The following is an 18,330-nucleotide window of genomic DNA, read 5'->3' as shown; positions in this document are numbered from 1 at the left end:
AACCAAAGGAGGGCCACCCAAGGGAAGATGGTTAATGACCGCCCAAGGGGGGGCGCCCAAGGGTTAATGGTTGTGGATTAGGGGAAATAAGGGGAGGCATGGGGTCGAGCAGCAATCAAAGGCACATAGGGGGAGGAAAATGCTCTAGATGTTTAGCTCGTGCCTCAGATGAGGCCACCGCCGAAGCAAGAAACAACGAGCTGCTCGAGGCACTCCATTTTGGCATTACTCCCGCCATGTTTTGTGCAGCTCATCATGCCATTTGCCACATCATCGCTTGGGATTCACGCGTCTTGTCACGGCGACGTGACAACCAAAGGGATATAGCATAAAACTGGCAAAAAGGAGGAAAGTGGGGTTTTTTGGAGGCACGAACGAGGAGGAAGAAGTGGTGGAAAGAAAAGGTCCAAAAGGGGCTATCCAAGGCGTGTTGAAGCATGAGGAAGGAGAGATGCATGGGGAATCTCCCTCTCTCTCTCTCTCTCTCTCTCTCTCTCTCTCTCTCTCTCTCTCAAGGCAAGAAGCCCGCTCTCTTGCTCTCTTGAGTGAAGGAAGCGGAGAAGGGAGGAGTATTTTGCGGAGGGGATACAAGGGGAATTGTGGAGCAACTAATCCAATTAAAATAGTGAAATGCCATGTTGCTCCATCCTCTACTAATCGTGGTTTGATTTGGAGCTTAAAACTTTATATATAGAGTCGTTAACAAATCATCCACCATGGACACTCCTCTTCATTTGACAAAAGTGATTTGTATTTCTCCATACTATGTTTGAAACTTCATGAACCAATCAGCCATGGACACATCTCTTCGGTTGATAAAAATGATGCACAATGTGTCAATTGTAGACAAGGTAAAGACAAGTCTATTGATAAGTGAGAGACTGCGTATAAGATTGATGAAAGCTCAGAGCCACAAAATGCTATGGGTGACAAGTTCATTGAGTCAAATTTTGATTGCTTGTAGCTTGCAGTCTAGATGACATCACTATCAATGAGCACCACCTAAAAACAACTAACCAACCACATTATACAACGATCGTCACACGTAACAAAGAAAACCCCATAAGAACTAGCTCAATCTTTCATGCATTTCATAAAATGATGAGAAAGGAGATTAATCTTTGCTACCTTTGGCAGCCTTGAAGCTTTATGGAAGCCTGTCTTGAAACCTTAAGGTAGCTAACCCAAACCCATAACAAACAAAGACAATCCAACAAAATTTAGAGCAGCATCTTTATCCCAGGGGTGTGCAGTATTTGACGTTGTGCAATATGGCCAGGAGTAACGTCTTTTAGATTCAAAATCAAAACTTGTCAACAATTGTGTTTAGACATAAGATGAGGGACATAGTGTTTCCTTATCTCTCCTCTTCACACGAATTCTTGGTTTGAATTACTGTAATTAAGTTGTTCGACCATGGATTATCACATGTACGTTCATTTTTATTATTGCAATATCAAGCTTTATCAATCACTCAGATTGACCTTGTGTGCTGAGCTTGTAATGTCACTACCCATCGACCATAGACATAATAGGCAAGAAATTAGTGTATGCAAATTCCCCATGAAAAGAACCCTTCTCTCTCATGCTCCTTTCTTATTGGGAATACATTATTGGTCCATAATAGCCAGTGAGATCAATAAGCATCTTTTTCTAGATTTTGATTTTCCAACCGAAGATCAAAGCAATATTATATCATAACTAAGTTTCCTTGTGTAACTAATAACAAATAGACTAATCACTTATGGACAAGAGAATGTTCATTTTAAATTGGACAAGCTTAGACAAGTAGCTTACAACATGCCTTTGAAGCCAGCCCGCAAATCTCAACCTAGTGTTGGTTTAACATCAATCTCATTACATGGATCTATAAAAAATGTATGTAGGGTGTAAAATTATCAGAGGATGCCGCTCGATCCAAGTACAAAGGTCAAGACGTCGGAAAGCTAACCCCTGGTTGGAAGAGGCAACACTAAGATAACAATGCCTCAAGCCCTAGATGTATACAAAAACAAGGCACTCTCTGAAATACATCCTCTACACCACAGTAAACATCAATTATTTCATGACAAGGGTTGCCCACTAGCTCCAAAACCTGCAACAGCTTCAAACTACCCAGCCACCATGGCCCATGGGATCCATGTAACCAAGCCCATGATCATGGATATGACCCACCTCATCTAGGTGTCCACGGTCATGATTGTGTCCATGATCACAAGTGTGAAGGTTGTGTCCATAATTACCCATATGATCATTGTCAGCAGTGAGTGCCCTCTCTGTATTCTCCAGTATGGTCTCACCTACAAAGGGCCGCACTGTTTGCGGTAAAGACGTAATGAAGCCATAGAGATCCTCCGCTACTTCAGAAGCTTTATCTTCCTGCTTTTTGCACAAGAAAACTTCCAACTTAAAAAGAACGGAGATTTGAATATATATTAACTTTGTAAAAATCAGGGAGACCTGCAGAAAGATCAAAAACAAAAGAGATAGGGACAATTGATGTGCCTTTAAATTATAATGTAAATATCAACTATACTTTGCAACCTGAGCATGTGCAAGTACACGGACCCTAAGTTGAAACTGTTCATCATCTATGTGACCACACAACAGTATTCGTGACTCCTCATCAACTCAATTTGAAGGTCCTCTATTCCAAGCTTCATTTAAGGCTCTGTCAGACAGATTAGTAAAGCTATTGCCCATAACTTCGCACATGGAGACCAGAGACGTGACGGTTTACGGTAGGGTTTCCGTCTAGGTCAGAGACGCAACTCCTAACCACGCAATCTCTAGATTCTCCCTTTTCTCTCTAGAAGAGACTGAATTTGTAAGGTGCAACGGAAGTGAATGTTGAACTTTGCTCGAGATGAGTGCTCCGAACTGTGCTCAAGGGTTCCTTTTACTTCCGGAAGGGAGAGCCTTCCGTTCCTTTAGTGAGAGGGTGCAATGGACACAAACAAAGTGGTGAACATTGTGAATGAAGGTGCTAAGACTGAGAGATAGAGAGAGAAGAATACAACACCAGAAAAGCTGTCAAACCCTCCTCCGAAGGCCCCACTCTCTATGGCGGAGCAATCTACTTATGATTGCACAAATCTCTACAATGCTTGGACTTGCCGACGATGAGGACGACGAGACGGCTGAAATCTGAAAAATGCTAATGGCTGGAATCTGCAAATCTTTATCTCCTGAATTCTGACTCTACGATGTTGATGACGACGGTACGACGACGACGCGTTGAAAACGCAGATGCTGAAATCTGTGTTTTCCAAGCTGAATCTGCAAACTTCGCGGGATCTAACCGTGCGGCAAGGATCTGCTGCGGGAAGGTGAGATCTGAGAGGTTCGGGGGTTCTTCTGCGGGTTCTAAATGCTGAAAACTGAAAACGCTGATGCTTGTGGGGATTCTGTCGCGAAGATCTGCAAAAACATTGAAGTGTCTGGCAGATGCAAAAACGCTAGGGCTGAAAATAGTCTTGCTGTGAAGAATTTGCTAACACGATGGAGTCTGCTGCTTCTTGCTGTCGCCAGGCTGTTGCCAATGCAAAAACGCTGGCTGATCTGGTCCAAAAACGCTAGCCTTTTGCTGGGATGCAAAAACTCTAGGGCATCTGGGGCCTCTGCTGAGAAGTTGCCTGTTGAGCGAGTGCTCCTACTGCTACTCATGCCAAAAAGTGCTAGCGCTAGATTTCTACTTATACAAACTTAGCAAAATTGCCCTACCTACTTTCCAACAAAAGTCACTTGAAAATGATAAGTGAAAAATGTCAAAAATAGGGAAAATAAGTCTATGCACTGTGAAAATGCTATTGATGGGATCTGACTGGAATCTGATGCTCATGCTGTGTGCAACCAGAGGATATGTATCTAATCTAAGTGTTTGGACATGCATGGTCTGCGAAGAGACTCACAAAAGTGCTAGATCCTTCCTAAGCTAGACTGACTTGACTGAACTGAACCCTGGTCATGCTGTAGCTTGTCCACGGACACATAGGGTTGGATCTGTCACGTGACAGAATTCCTTTCTCTATTTACTAGAACATAAAATCAGGTTGAGTTTCTCTCTCTATTATGTTCTCTCTTGGCAGATTTTCTTTCAAGTCAATTCTGTACATTCACTTCTTTTTCAATCTGCTCACTTTCTCTCTATACAATAAAGCCTACAGATTCTCTCTCTACACTAGAGGATCTCTCTCTCTCTCTCTCTCTCTCTCTCTCTCTCTCTCTCAAAAAACGCAGCCGTTTTTTGACCTAGTAGACAGCAATCCACTCTTTTGATCATAACTTCTTCATCCGAACTCCGATTTGGGTTATCTATAGCCTCAATCGAAGAGCACGAAGTCCTCTACGCATTGATGTAAAGACAGAAATTTTCAGAGTTATGGAAGGAGTTTCTATAGCAGCATTTCCGAAGTGAACAGGTTCAACAAAATTGATTCTCATCTCCTATTTTACATACAATGTCTTCCGGCACTCGCAAGGGTTCTTCTTCTTCAACAAGGTCCACAACCATTGTGGAAAATGATCCAAAATCTCCTAAGTGTGGAGATAGCAACACAACCACCCAACCAACGACATCGGAAACCATGATCATGGCGTACTTGGTATCATTGCAAGAGACCGTAAACAAACAAGGCGAAGACTTACGAGCACTTGCAATGGAGAATGGCACACTAAGGGTACTTGTGGTTGAGAATGAGAATCTCAAGAGGACACTTGAGATGCAAACAACACGTTTGATGCAACTTGAAGAGGAAGTCAAGGAATGTAAACGCTCTCTTGTGGACTTGAATGCTTTGAAGGAGCGGATGAGCAAAGTAGAGCATGACCATGTATTGAAAGAGGAGAAATTTGACACTATGAGCCGGGATGTATGCGACATGAAAAATGTATGCACAAACAAGTCTTGGGCTGATGTATGTGGTAGCAATGTGGTTTCTAATTCCTCACTCATGCAAGCTATGGTTCAAACAAAGAATGTTGAGAATGTGGATGTGGAGCAGTTGAAGGAACGGGAGCGACGTTCCAAGAACATTGTTATTCGTGGAATTCCCGAAGAGAAGTTAGAGACACCTCCTTCTCTTGCCATTGTTATTGAAGATTTCTTCAAAACCCACTTTGGCATGTCCGGAGTTATGGTCTATGGAGCACATAGAGTGGGGAAGCAAGGAGCTCCTCGCTCGGGAGAACGGCCAATTGTATGCACCATGCCGGATGAGACCAAGCGAAAGATTATCCTTGATAATAGTTGGATCTATTTGAGGGATACAAAATGTTTTGTATGTGAAGATCGCACTATTAAGCAACAAAATATGCGTCGCAAGGCATATGAGGAAAAGAATAATAAAAACAAGGAGATCTCTCATGAAGAAAATGTGCCCAAGGAGGAGGCAAGTCTCTCAAGCAAATAGGGATGCGTGACCTATGAGACCGAGTTACAATTGAAAATATGCTTTTGGAATTGTAATGGATACCCATGGAATGCGGGGGTTGGCATTGATGAACTAACAAGCAAAGTCGATGTTGTACTTCTTGTTGAAACTTGGGAGCATAATACACAAAGGATTAACGGCTTGGAGGATTACAATGTACATTCATTGATGTGGTCAAAGAATCTCAAGCAACGAAGAGGACAAGGAGGGTTAGCATGTATGGTTAAGAAAGGATTGGAAGATTTTGTATCAATTGTGAAAGATGACAAGTACAAACGTTATGTATGGCTGAAAATTATGACACCAAAAAGAGCACCCATTTTTGTAGCCGTTTGCTACATTCCTCATCATGATTCTCCCTTTTATGCTTGCATGGATAGAGATCAACCATTTTCTGATTTGGAAGAGGACATTGCTTATTTCAAAGGTGAAGGTGATGTTATTGTATTTGGGGATATGAATGCTCGCACAAAAACATTGCAACATGATACTCAACAATTTGATATGCCATACATTTCAAGGGAGTTGGAGGAAGTTCACTTGTATGATCGTACTTCAATGGATGAGAAAGAGCCGGATCACTATGGAAAGTTACTTTTACACATGTGTAATAGCACGGATATGCTCATTGCCAATGGTGTATCTTTGTGGAGTGGAACCAATGGATTTACATGTAGGAGACATAATGGGGATAGTGTGATTGACTATATGCTACTCTCTGAAGCCATCATGTATCGCATAAAGAGTTTTATGTTTGGTCAATGGATCCCGGAATCCGACCATCGCACCTTATATATTGACCTTTCATGTGGAGAAGCAACTAAGCATGATAATCTCAGCCAAAGGAAAGAGAAGTTATCACTATGTATGGATTTCAAACGGGCACCAATGTACATTGAAATGGTTGAGCAAAAATTATGGATGACAAAGCTTCAATGTGATACACCATTGAAAACTAAATGGGAAGCTTTCAAGAAAGCTATTTGTTCTTGTGCGGTATTTGCAATGCGGTAATCATGCTTTTGTTGTATGCGGATGATGTAGTGCTTCTAGCACACACTTTAGAAGATGCACAAAAGCTTATGGTTGTCCTTGAGAACTTTTGCTTGCATAGTGGGCTGATTGTAAATGAATCCAAAACAGAGGTTATGCTTGTGAAAACCAACCATAAGGAGAAGCCATGCATTGTGTACAACAACGAGACACTTGAAGTTGTTGAGAGCTTTAAGTACCTTGGCCTTGAGGTTCCATCCAATCACAAGAGGCATGAAAGTGCTATGCGTCGTTTGGAAGCGGGAAAGAGAGCATATTATGCATTTGAGAACATGTGTAATGCGGGAAACATCAAGTGTTGGGTTCTCAAGAAGTATCTTTTTGATGCATTGGTGACACCGGTTCTTCTTTATGGAGTTGAAGTGTGGGGCAGGAGCATCTCAAAGTCTACTTGGAAAGAGTTTGAGAATGTCCAAAAGCATTTTCTTACAAACTTTCTCCAAGTTAAGACGCAAACACCATATATGCTCCTACTTCTTGACTCGGGATCTCTTCCAATTGAGGTTATGGGCATGGAAAGGGTTGTGGAGTACATGATAAAGATGCGTCAAAACCCCTCACATCGACTTCCTACAATTGCATGGGAAGCAAGCAAAAAAGTTCAAAAGACGCATAAAAGCAAGATCTTGAGCACGGGATGGATGCAAGACATAAAGAAGTGGTTTGGGAGATGGGATGCATTACACTTGCTACATGATGCTTCAATTGACTCTCAAGTGAATGAAGCTTTTCTACAACGCCAATGTATTACGGCTTGGGAGAAATCCGGTGGGTCACGCTTCATACATTACACCACCTATATTGCCCCCAACTACAAAACCATGTTCTTCGCTGAGAGAGGAAACCGTACTCACACTTACATGCTCGAGCCTATTCCCTTGTCCGCGATACGCACTATCGCAGCAATTCGGCTTAGCTCCCATTTCCTTCGATGCGAGATAGGGCGTTGGGGCAATGGAGAAGAGTCAAATCGATTGTGCACATTATGCTCACTGCAAGTTCGAGAGTCTGAGTACCACACACTACTAGAGTGCTCAGCTTTTGATCACATCCAAACTTGCTTCTCTCACATTTTCAGCCATAACTTAGACCTACGCACTTTCCTCTCCCAGCCAAAGTGTGGGCTCTCCATTGCGACTCTCATCACTACAGTTTTGCAGCATCGAGAGTCACTCATCAGCCATACACATACTACATCACATGTAACTTTGGTCCCATAGGTCATATTTGACCTTCGAGGACGATAATAAAATCTCTCTCTCTCTCTCTCTCTCTCTCTCTCTCTCTCTCTCTCTCTCTCTCTCTATAAAAAGGAGGGCTTGGAACCTTTTGTATTACATTAGCAACGTTACAAGAGACCTAAAAGCATTACATGAGCCCATAGGGATCACAGTAAATGTCACGGGGACATGGCAATTGTTAACTATGTCACGAGGACGTGGCAACTGCTAACTTTAGTTGTTAGTTTCTTTCCAAGGGGTTTTGTTTTATTTTTGAGACCCTCTTCTTGAAGTAGCAAACGGTCGGACATTGTATGGCCAATGTGAACGGTAGTTTCACCCGCAAATGGATAGTGGTCGGCACTGGAATTCATATGGTAAGAGGATGTCTAGGCTCAGAGCAAGATCATATAGGTTCCCCCGTCGCACTTAGCAAGTTGGTGGATACTAGGAAGTGAACTCAATAAAGGCCTAAAGTCAAGGTGTGACTACCGACAAAAAGTATCCGACAGTTGGACCACATTGCACTTTTGGATGCGGTCCCAATGAGGATAGATGGTCAGATGACCACAAAGAGCCCAATGGAATCATTTCCTAAAATTTAGGGAACTGCTATTTTGGGCCGTGAATGACTAGGGGAACATTTTACAACTCTGCCGCGAAGTCAACGGGGCGACCAGTTGGAAGATTTTTAAGCGGCGAACCCGAAACGGGAAAATGCTTGTAAATGCGCCAAGTGGTACATTTCTGTGCACTTGCCTCACAAAGGAAGAGTTGGCGCTGGATTTTAAGCTGAGAGGACGCTCATTTTGCCTCTGCCACAGGTTAAGAGCTATGGAGTGCTTCCTTTCCCCCTTATGTACAGTGCGGTGCCAGGAGTGATGCCCTGCACGCTACGCACTGCTCTCTCTCTCCCCTACGAGCAGTATGTTATGCCCCACTAGTGGGCTTTTCATTTGACCAATGTACAGTTATGCGGGTTCATGCGCGATTGCCAAGGCAAGAGCCTCTTGCACGGGTAATGGATTAGCTAGCGGCTAATCCCCCGCAGGTACAGGTGAATTCGGAGAGGTTTCACGTCAGAAATCTCGTCCGATTCAAAGGGCAAGTAGCCCTACAGATGTGGGAGCTCGAGGTCTTGCTATAGATGCGACCGGCAACGAAACGGAGCCCAAAACAGGGAATTACAGCCTGCTGTGTATTTTTGCAAGGTTAGGGTTTTGGCCCTAAACGGACCCTAATACCCCCAGGAGGTTCGGGGACGCGAGGGGACCGCTGTACAGGTGAACTGGCGCATTTTCAGGGCAGAAAACAGAGAATTCAGCGTGCTGCAGATTCTCGCCAGGTTTTGCAAAGTGTCCGTATGCGTCGGGAAAGTCACCTATTGCATGGGGATACTGACTGTGAAGCATCCTAGTACAGCTATGCTGTCGAAATCGTGCTAGAACAAGTGTTTCTTAGCCTAGATTGTGCGGGGCAACTTGTAGGAGATCACATGTTTATTCCCTCTGTTAAAGAATAAAGAAATACCGAAAGGGGCGCCAATTTTGGGGCCTACAGGTTGTCGGCGTCTGCTCGGAGCATTCTAGCTCCCGAGCCGTGTGTGTACTTAGGTGTTGATCCCCGTTACAGGTTACCTTTGCAAAGTACTCTGTGTGTGTTTAAAGTAAAGAATTTTGGGTGAAAGCCAACGCCTACCGCCCCACGGGCCGGTTTCATGGTTTCATTGCCAGGATATCAATCACTTTTTCCTCAAAGAGAGCCTCGGTTGTTTTGGGTAAAGACACGGAGTGCAGGAACGCAGGGATTACACTATGGCCGACAAGGGGAAGGGCATTATGGAAGAGGGTTCCTCTTCAAAGGACAGGCAAAAGATCCCTATGGTTTTCGAGATTGGCAAGAGCTCACGGCCACGTCAGTCTGTACCTCCTGTCAATGTGAATGTCCCTCCAGTAGTACAAGGCTTTATGACTGGGCAACTTGAGGATGATGCGTTCAAGACTCAATTAGTTGCCGCAGTGAACGTCTTTTCGCAGCTGGTGCAGAATCCAAGGTTTATGGAGTTCTTGCAAGCGCCACCAGAGCAACAACAAAATCGGCAACCTACGCCACGTACGGAGCTTGTTGATGCTCAAGCCCAGGTACTTCATGCGGCTCAAGAGGAAAGAACTCGCATGTTGCAGAGTCAGGGGCTCCAAAACAGGTTCCTCCTGTGCTTGAACAGGTGGATACAGCGCCTATTCCACAGGTTATGCCAATTCAGCCCGCCACCTTTCAGAGCCAGCATACTGTCTTGAATGAACAGGGAACTGGATACCAGGCTGTGCACTCAGTTTTTCCACCACCCACGGTACATCCTGGGTATTTCGGGGGTGGATCAGTGTTCCAAAGTATGGCTGGTTATGCGCCTGGAAGTCAGCCGTACATGCTAGGAACAGTGTTCGGGGGTATGCAAGGCATCATGCCAAACCCCATGTATGGTAGTATCGGCATGCAGCAAGGTTTTCACTGCAACCAGGGCCATTTTGGGGTGCCACAGGGTCATTTTGGCATGGCTGGTTTTTCTGGACAGCAGCCAGATATTGCACCTCTGACGCAAAATGTGAATGGCCAAGATGTGTCGATCATGCCTACTACAGTGCCCATGTTGCAGACCATCCCTTATGACAACTTGGGGGCACTAGAGAAGCCGAAGGCTTACAAAGAAGGTGGTGCAGCTGTAAAGTTCAGTACCTTCAGTGGTTTCGAGGATAAGACAAAGGCTCTTACCTTCCTCCAGCAGTTTGATACAGCTTATGCGGGAGGGAATTTTACAGAGGCCTCAAAGGTCAGGAAAGCTGCCACTTTCTTAAAGGACAATGCGCTTACATAGTGGACGACATTGTTAATGCAAGGACAGGCACCCGCCACTTGGGTTTACTTCAAGCAAATGTTTGCATCTTGTTATGTCCCGCTTACAGGAGAGGGGATCTAGCCCAGATGCCGTCGAGATGGGCGTCCAGTGTCCGGGCGGACGTAGTGTGAACCCGGCTAGTGTGGCCGGCCATTATTATAAAAGGGAGGCCAAGGCCTCATTTACAGTTATCGACCCCACTGGCAGAGTGCCAGCGGTTAGCCCGCGAGGCTAGGAGTGCGCGAGGTCACCTCGAGGAGGTGAGGCCGGGTGGTATGGGACGCCCGGTCTTACAAGTGCACGCCTACGTCCTCGGACGCTGGCCCCAGAACGGGGGAGCTGCCGGATGGTGGCTATGGTCGGGTGGTTCGTCCGACGAGCATCCGTAGGCGGTTTGTGTAGCCGGGAGATCCTTTCTCTTCGTTCGTTTCATGGTATCAGAGCCAGCTTGGCTGCACGAGGGACCGTGTGCACACCTACGGAACGGTTTGGGTCGGAAAACCTCAATTTTGCATAATTTTTAGTGATTAAATCGCTGAAATTGCTTACTTTTCTTCTCGAAGCATGTTTATAGGTGAAATTTGATGTGCTTTTTGCTGATTTTTTATAAAATTCAGCAATTCGGTAGGTGACAGTGTTGAGAATTGATTGACTTATATTGCTTTTGCTGATTTTCGATGGAAACCAGTGATTTGTTTATTTATCTGCTGACCTTAGCTTCAATTCAACACATAAAACTTCTACTCTTTCTCTAATCCTTCTTTGTGCTCCTCTTTTGTGTGTAGTACACACACACAGAGAATTACCTCTCTCCGTGTAAGCCCTACAGAGCACCTTGCGCATGGGGTAATTTTTTTCCTCTCTCCAGCGTGGCACCCAATTAGCCGTATGGCATGTGCCAACCACGTGCGAGCGCAGGCTGCCCACGCGCGTGATGCTTTCTCTTAATCCACGCAACAGCCTCAGCCTCAGTCTTAGCGCTCGTTTCCTTTCTTTTACGCTGGGAGTTTTTCAGCGCTGGCTTTCTTTTTTTTTAACGCTGGGAGTTTTAAGTGATATTTTTTTAAGAGAGGGGCCACCCATTAGGTAATGTGGCCAGGACCTTTTGAGTTTTTAAGTTAAGGTCTGAAACCTGAGTTATTAAAATAACTCACTTACAGACACTTTAAAGTTTGCAGAGAAACTCATCTTTGGCCTCTCTACTTCTTTCTACTGCTCCTCTCTCTCACCCGCTCGCGCTCCCGCGCTCCCGCCATCACCTGCTCACCTTCAGGCGCTCACGCCGACGCGTGGAGCTCTTCGTAACTTCAACTTTTCGCGATCAAAAAGTGCAGAAAAGGCATGGTTTCGCGTGAATTTCCCAGTTTTTTCACGCACTTCGCCATGGATTCCTCCAGCTTGGATGTGCAGCGTGACGACGCGCCAAGTAACATTCAAATTCCATTCACGCATGCTCTCTACACATGGATCACAAGCACTTTCCAGAGTTTTGACCAATGTGTTACCGCTCTAGAAAACGCGAATGTTCAGACGAACCTTCGCTTGGCCTCTCTCGAAGGGGTCGTACAGGGGCTCAGTTCCCGACTTTCTACTCTCGAAAATATGGCTCAGTCGACGACTGCGCGTATTTCCGAGGGCGAAACCCATCTCCAGCATTTGCGGACATAGATTGCTACTTTTGGGCGTTCGCCGGGTGGTCCAACTGCCACAATTCCGTACAAACTACAAATTTCTCAAGTGAAGAGAAGGAGTGTACAGAATTGGCTGTAAATAATTGGTTGCACCAGTGGACCACATACTTTGATCTCCATGGGGAGCATGATGAACGGAGGATTCAGACGATTCCTCTTTATCTGCGCAGTAAGGCGCTTACCTGGTGGCGTGATATGACAGAAAAGCCTACGACGTGGGCTGATTTCTCGTGAAATTCAAGAAGGATTTCGCTAAAATGGACCCTTTGAAAGCTTACGCCAAACTGCAGAGTCTTTCGATGAAAACTCTGTCTTTTAATAAGTATACGATAGCTTTCAAAGAGGCGCTCACCTTCTGCAAGGTGGATTCCATACACACCGTGCACATGTACTTGCTGGGGTTACATGAAGATTACCGGTGGGCCTTAATCAAGGACAAAGCCCCTACTGATGTCGAGGATGCAGTGGCCAAGGCCAGGTCGTTCCATTTGATAAATGGAGCGAATTATGAGAAGAAAAGAATTGCAGACCATCAATCCGGTGAGGGTGCTTTGAGGAAGCGACCCCGATTCCAGCATAAGTCCAAATCACCACCGAGATCTTCTCAGGAAAAGAAGAAAGCCAGAAACGCGTCAGTTGCTGATGCAGTGAAGAAGAGCGCTTGCTTCGGATGTGGCTAGACGGGTCACCAAATCAAGGATTGCCTTAAGAAGAAGAAGACGCAGAAACCGCAAGGCCGTCCTTCGGTTCAGATTCACGAGATCTTAGGTAACTCTGATGTTGTTCAAGTTGAAATCCATCATTTAGCGCACAATTCATGCACAAATTGTACTTTTAGCACCAAGTGTTTGGTAAGCACGAGCTTGTCCGTTTCCTCGAGAAGATCAATGGTCACGACGTGACCGTACTCCTTGATAATGGAAGCTCACACAATTTTGTGGATGCAAAGTTGGTGCAGAAACTGAACCTGCGGACGCAAGAAAGTGACCATGAGTATCGCGTGAAGATGGCTCGTGGCGTGGATACGGATGTATGGAATCGGATGGTTCCAAACTCGTAGCTCGAGCTGGCTGATTACAAAGAGAACCTGGACTTCCACATCATGCGCCTGGATATAGCAGATGTTATTTTAGGAATTCCATGGTTTTATGATAAACAAGACTCATTGTATATAGACTATGTACATCACTCTCTTGTTTTTGTTAAGCAGAACATGCCTCATGTATCTGTGTCGCTTTGTAATCAGAAGTCTGTAGATAATGGTTTTGCAATACCAGTTGTTACTGCTTTGGAAATGTATAAAGAAATAAAGTCTTCTGATGTTGACTTTTATCAATGTGTACCATCTGCTTGGTTTGATTCATTAGTGCTTGGTACTTCTGTCACTAAATTTCGTAAAAATGTTTCATGTTGTTCTGTTGAACTTGGGGATTCCGACGAATCCAACTCCAAGAAATCATGACTGATTTCAAGGATGTTTTTCATGATGATCTACCTCCTGGCTTGCCGCCTTCGAGAAGAGTAGATCACGGCATTGAGTTGGTGGCTGGTAGTCAGCCCTTCTCAAAGCAACCCTATCGGTTTAGTAAAACCGAGGAGGACGAGATTCAGCGACAACTGAAGGATTATCTTGACAGGGGTTTTGTTCGGCCTAGCAAATCCCCGTGGGGAGCGCCAGTGCTACTTTTCGAAATAAAAATAACACTATGCACTTCTGCGTGGATTACAAGGGGTTAAATAAACTCGCTGTCAAGAACAAGTATCCGCTCCCGCGCATGGATGATCTGATAGATCGGCTCCATGGAGCGTTGTATTTTACGAAGATAGACCTGCGATCAGGCTATCATCAGATACGGATCAAACTGAAAGATGTTCCTAAGACACGCTTCCATACACGTTATGGTCACTACGCGTTTTTGGTCTTGCCTTTTGGTTTGACCAATGCTCCCGCTACATTCCAGCAGATGATGAATGATCTGCTGCGACCATTTTTAGGCAACTTCGTTGTTGTATTTCTCGATGATATCTTGATCTACAGCCGAAGTTTGTCTGAGCACCTACTGCATATACGCATTGTTCTCGAAGTATTGAGAACTGGTCCTTTTTAGGCTTTACTGGATTCTTTCGCAAGTTTATCAAGGATTACTCTAAACTTGTTGCTCCGCTTACGCGACTTTTAAAAGGAGGGGTGAAGGGGCCGAAGACCTCGGGCCCTCGTCGTAAAGGTAATCCCCCTGTTGTCTGGAATGAGCGTCTCGACGAGAGCTTTCGGACACTAAAGCACTTGGTGACTACTGCGCCAATATTGCACATTGTGGATCCTAGCAAACCGTTTGTTGTTGAAACGGATGCTAGCGATTATGCTATTGGTGCGGCATTATACCAAGATGGACGTCCTGTTGCGTTTGAAAGTAAGAAACTTTCTGACGCTGAGATGCGTTATCCAACGTATGAGAAGGAGCTTTACGCCGTAGTTCACACCCTGAGGAAATGGCGGCACTACTTGTATGGCTCTATGTTTGTTGCATGGACAGATCATCACTCCTTGCGCTATATCTGTGATCAGGGTGATCTCAGAGGCCGGAAGGCTAGATGGGTGGAGCTTATGCAAGAGTTTGACTTTGAGATCCGTTATAGAAAAGGATCCAGCAATCGAGTTGCCGATGCGCTCTGCAGGATTCCTGAGGTCAATCCCTTGTCTGTGGCTGAAATCTCGACGGATTTCTCTCTCTCTCTCCGAGGGCTATGTCGTTCCGATGGCCTGTTACATCCATTAGAAATCCCAGATGCCAAGTGGCAGAGTATTTCCATGGACTTCATCGTTGGTTTGCCAAATACTAGTCGGGGCAATGACGCTATTTGGGTTGTGGTCGATAGACTCACAAAAATGGGAAGTTTATACCAACGAAGTCGACAGTAAAAAGCCATGAGTTGGCGGTTTTATTTGTCGATCAGCTTTATAAGCTGTATGGTCTCCCAGAAGATATCGTCAGTGATCGAGATACTAAGTTCACTGGCCGATTTTGGCGAGATGTGTTCACTCATCTTCAGACGAAGCTGAGTATGTCGTCTTCTGACCATCCCGAGTCCGACGGACAAACTGAGAGGATGAATCAAACGTGACATGTTGAGAGCCTATGTCTCTCATAGGCAATCTGACTGGGAAAGGTATCTTCCACAGTTAGAGTTTGCCTATAATAGTAGCAAGCATTCTGCTACTGGATTTAGCCCGTTCATGCTGACGTATGGATTCGAGCCTAAATCCCCGATTACTATTGGCTTAGAGAAAGTCAAGGACCGCCAAGCTCGTGATTTCCTGTATGACATGCAGGAAATGCTCGAATTGGCCAAGGATAGCATAAGAACGGCTCGTGATGGAGTCACTACTTATGCTAATCAAAAGAGATCTCCAAGGACTCTAGATGTGGGACAATGGGTCTATCTGAAGATACCCAAGGATTCCAAGACTATGCGAACAGAAAAGCATTATAAGCTTTCAGCTAGATATTGTGGTCCGTTCCTGATCACAAAGAGAATTGGCCAGGTTGCCTACAAACTGGCTCTCCCTTCGGATGTTACTGTACATCCAGTGTTTCATGTCAACCGCCTTAAAGTGAAATTGGGCGAAACTGATGTTGTGGTGCCTTTCGAGGAAAATGTGTGGGCAAGATATGCAAACTGAGTATATTCCTCGAGAACCAGAGGCAGTTTTGGATCATCGTACCCGTCATTCTCGCCAAAAGGCTTATGACGAATACTTAATTAAATGGAAGGGTCAATTTGAAAGGTTTGCTACTTGGGAACCTGTTAGAGCTTTGAAGGCTGAGTATCCCCACTTCATTGATGAGGACATCAATGGTTCTTAAGGGGGGAAGTATGTTATATCCCGCTCACAAGAGAGAGGATCTAGCACAGATGCTGTTGGGATGGGCGTCCAGTGTCCGGGCGGACGTAGTGTGAACCCGGCCAAGTGTGGCCGGCCATTATTATAAAAGGGAGGCCAAGGCCTCATTTACAGTTATCGACCGCACTGGCAGAGTGTCAGTGGTTAGCCCGCGAGGCTAGGAGTGCGCGAGGTCACCTCGAGGAGGTGAGGCCAGGTGGTATAGGACGCCCGATCTTACAGGTGCACGCCTACGTCCTCGGACGCTAGCCCCAGCACGAGGGGAGCTGCCGGATGGTGGCTATGGTCGGGTGGTTCGTCCGACGAGCATCTGTAGGCGATCCGTGTGGCCGGGAAATCCTTTCTCCTCGTTCGTTTCACATCTACTTGGCTGTCAAATGAATTTGAAGCCGACATCATGACAGATTGGCACCAGCTTACTTCAGCTTCGTGCAAGAGCTTGCTGGAGTACAATAGGACATTTTGTAAAGCGTTACTCTCAATGATCTTCTACAGATTTGTGCCATTGACGGAGCAAATAGAGAAGTATTGTTGTGGGTTGCCTAAAGGGCTTCGCGATTACTGTACAAAGAACAGAGTAGCTACCCTCACTCAGCTTATGGAGGTTGTGAACACTGGTCTTGCCTTGTTGAGAGGAGAGGACAGTGGATTTCCGAGCAGCGGCAAAGGAGGGCAGCAAAAGAAAAATTCAACAAAGAAGCCCTTTGTGAAAACGGCTCTTGATGCGTCACAGGGGTCAGAAAAGGCCACCAAAGACAAGGATACAGTTGGGACTTCTGGAGCACAGGCAAAGAAACAGAAAAGGAAGCTATAACCGGCCCGTACAACGTAGAGGGCGGTACTATTTCAATTACCTATTAACTTTACACAAAGCACTGAGAAGGGAAGAGAACACAGTTGCGTCCAGCGACTAGAATGTCACTGCGCACACGAGACCGACACCCTGTAGGCCCCAAAGACTGGCGCCCCTTTCGGTATTTCTTTATTCAAATTAAGGTAGACGATCCGACCACTTAGCACAAGCTTTCACAAAGCTGTCCAAACCTGGCGAGGGCTGAAAACGCAGGTTTTCGACCGGATTTCGACAACATAACGACGCAAAAACCCCTGTAGGTCAAAAACACCTGTCTAGGACGGATTCCCTCGATATCTGGAAGCTTTCTGGTGAGCTGTCACAGAAATTCAGCGGGCTGTAATTCTCTGTTTTTCACTGCCGGGAGCCCAAAAGCCTGTACACACATCCCAAGGCTCTCATGAGGCTCCCCCGATGTTCCCTTGCAGTTTAGGTGCGAAACCCTAAACCTGCAGAAAAACATAGCAGGCTGTAATTCCCTCTTTCGGATCGTTTTTAGCGGAGCGAACACGCCTACGCGTGTCCCAAGGGCTCCCGCACGCAATGGGACAGTTCCCCTGTGAATTGGACGAGTTTTCACGCGAGAAAACTCTCCAAACTCGCAATCTTTCGTGATGGAACTGTGCGTACCTGTGGGGGATTAGCAATTAGCTAATCCGGTTCCTGTTCAGAAGGCTCTTGCCTTGGCAAACGCGCATAAACCCCCAGAACTGTACATAGGTCAAATGAGAAGCCCACTAGTGGGGCATAACATATTGTACGTAGGGGAGAAAGAGAGCAGTATGTAGCGTGCAGGGCATCACTCCCGTCACTATACTGTGCATAGAGGGCAAGGTAAGCATTCCATAGCTTCTGTACCTGCTACAATCCACCTGAGGCTGAAAATGGCGCCCCCTTTGTTGATATGCAGCTCGTTTTTGCCTCCCAGAGTGGCAGAATCGCTCACAAGCTGACACGTCGCCCAGTTTCCGAGTTTGGGCTTTCCCTGCTAAAAATATCTCAACTGGTGCGTCAGTTGACTTGGCAGTAGAGCAATAAAATGTTCCCCTTGTCATTCCAGAGCTAATGACGCGAACACATTTTCTGGTCAAAAATAGCAGTTCCCTAAATTTTAGGAGATGCTTCCATGGCGTCCCTATCGGTCTCCTGACCATCATTGAAGACTGCCATTTGACCAACATCTACAATGTGCGTTAATTTACTGGCCCCTTTCAACTTATAAAGTTGTAGTGACTTGACTAGTGGCCCAAATTCCAGTTTGGCGCACACGAGCTTCCATACTCA

At 45.6% G+C, this 18,330-nt stretch overlaps 1 protein-coding gene across 1 annotated transcript in view; it reads right to left on the bottom strand.

The window, feature by feature from the left end:
* Positions 1–1,742: 1,742 nt before the first annotated feature.
* The window catches only part of LOC147447991 (protein AUXIN RESPONSE 4-like), a 41,391-nt gene continuing 24,803 nt past the window's right edge, over positions 1,743–18,330 (bottom strand). The window contains exon 2 of the mRNA XM_086523885.1: positions 1,743–2,379. Coding sequence (XP_086380011.1) covers positions 2,107–2,379 — 273 coding nt within the window. The 3' untranslated portion in view covers positions 1,743–2,106. The remainder of the gene's footprint in view (positions 2,380–18,330) is intronic.

Source organism: Adiantum capillus-veneris, chromosome 11 (genome assembly GCF_014529385.1).
Source record: "Adiantum capillus-veneris isolate H3 chromosome 11, ASM1452938v2, whole genome shotgun sequence".
Classification (NCBI taxonomy): Eukaryota; Viridiplantae; Streptophyta; class Polypodiopsida; order Polypodiales; family Pteridaceae; genus Adiantum; species Adiantum capillus-veneris.
Note: the sequence above shows the minus strand (reverse complement) of the source record. Positions and strands in the feature narration are given on the sequence as shown.